The sequence below is a fragment of the Geospiza fortis genome, unplaced genomic scaffold (genome assembly GCF_000277835.1).
Source record: "Geospiza fortis unplaced genomic scaffold, GeoFor_1.0 scaffold53, whole genome shotgun sequence".
Classification (NCBI taxonomy): domain Eukaryota; kingdom Metazoa; phylum Chordata; class Aves; order Passeriformes; family Thraupidae; genus Geospiza; species Geospiza fortis.
Window position 1 is genome coordinate 1288511 of NW_005054305.1, and position 1102 is coordinate 1289612.

The 1102-nt window shown below is 63.9% G+C and overlaps 1 protein-coding gene across 1 annotated transcript in view; it reads right to left on the bottom strand.

Annotated features, from left to right (window-relative positions):
* ADCYAP1 (adenylate cyclase activating polypeptide 1) overlaps nucleotides 1-1064 on the bottom strand; it is a 3940-nt gene extending 2876 nt beyond the window's left edge. The window contains 1 exon segment of the mRNA XM_014312028.2: nucleotides 957-1064. Within this exon segment, the coding sequence (XP_014167503.1) occupies nucleotides 957-1057 (101 nt within the window). The 5' untranslated portion in view covers nucleotides 1058-1064.
* Nucleotides 1065-1102: the final 38 nt, after the last annotated feature.

Consider the following 1102-nt stretch of genomic DNA (forward strand, 5'->3'; position numbering starts at 1 on the left):
CCGCACACCGCACGGCAGTGACCCCCGCAGGGCACCCCGGAACAGAGCCAAGCGCCGGTGGAGCAGGACGACAGCACCGAGCCCAAAACTGCCCCCAAGCCAAGCAGCACCGGTCCAGCCCGAGCAGGCGACAAGCAGGGTGAGAACAGGCTGCCATCGGCCGTCCCGGACCAGGTGCCCTGAGCCCCCAGCCGCAGACCAGCGCAGTAAACTCTCTTGCGCTGGTGCCTCTGGGTGTCCTCCACTCCTGCCCCAAACACAGAGGAATTCAAACGCCCACGGCTCCCAGCTGGAAAGGGACAGCACAGGCATCAGCCTGCGCTGGAGCCCAGCAAGACAACTCCGAGCATAGAAAACCAAACAACCTTGTGCCAGCCCCTTTCCCTCTTGGGAAAGGGAAATACACAGCCAGGTAAACAGGGGAAGACACCGAATCCCCACCAGCTCCAATCCCGCTACGCGAACCGTGACAGTTCCCACACGTTCGCAGACAACGGCGCACCCGTGCCCCCGCCCCGCTCCCCCTGAGCCGGACAGGCGATGCTCGGCGCTCATCCTGGGCGAGCTGCGGGCAACCAGAGGCCGCCAAGGCCCCGCAGGACAGCGGGCAAACGGGAGAGGAGCTTTTGGGCCCCGTCGACATGCAGCCGGGACCTCGGCCCGCTCCCGCCGACAGGCAGAAGAGCAGGTCCCCCCACTCTCGGGGACTCCAGCGGGGACAAGAGGCCGTGGGTTACAGCGCCGGGGCCCCGAGGAGCGGACCTGGGGGATGCCAGTGCTGCAGTCGGTGGAGGGGGTGGGCACACAGCCCAAGTGGAGGGGATGTCCTTTGGTAACTCTACTCCACATCCCCTCTCATTTTCCTCCCCGGTAAGATTCCGCTGCCCTTAGCTAAGCTGGGGCTGAGGGGGGCTGAAACGATCCCGACGGAGCTCCCGGGCAGCTGACGGACCTACCTGAGCGCCGGGTACTGAAGTCCGGCCGCAGGTGAGCAGTAGACGCTGCAGTGCATTATTATGCCATAGACCAGAAGTGCTAAGATCGCTTTGCTACACATTGCCACTCTGTGCGGGAGGGAAAGGAAACTGCTGTTAAAAAAAAA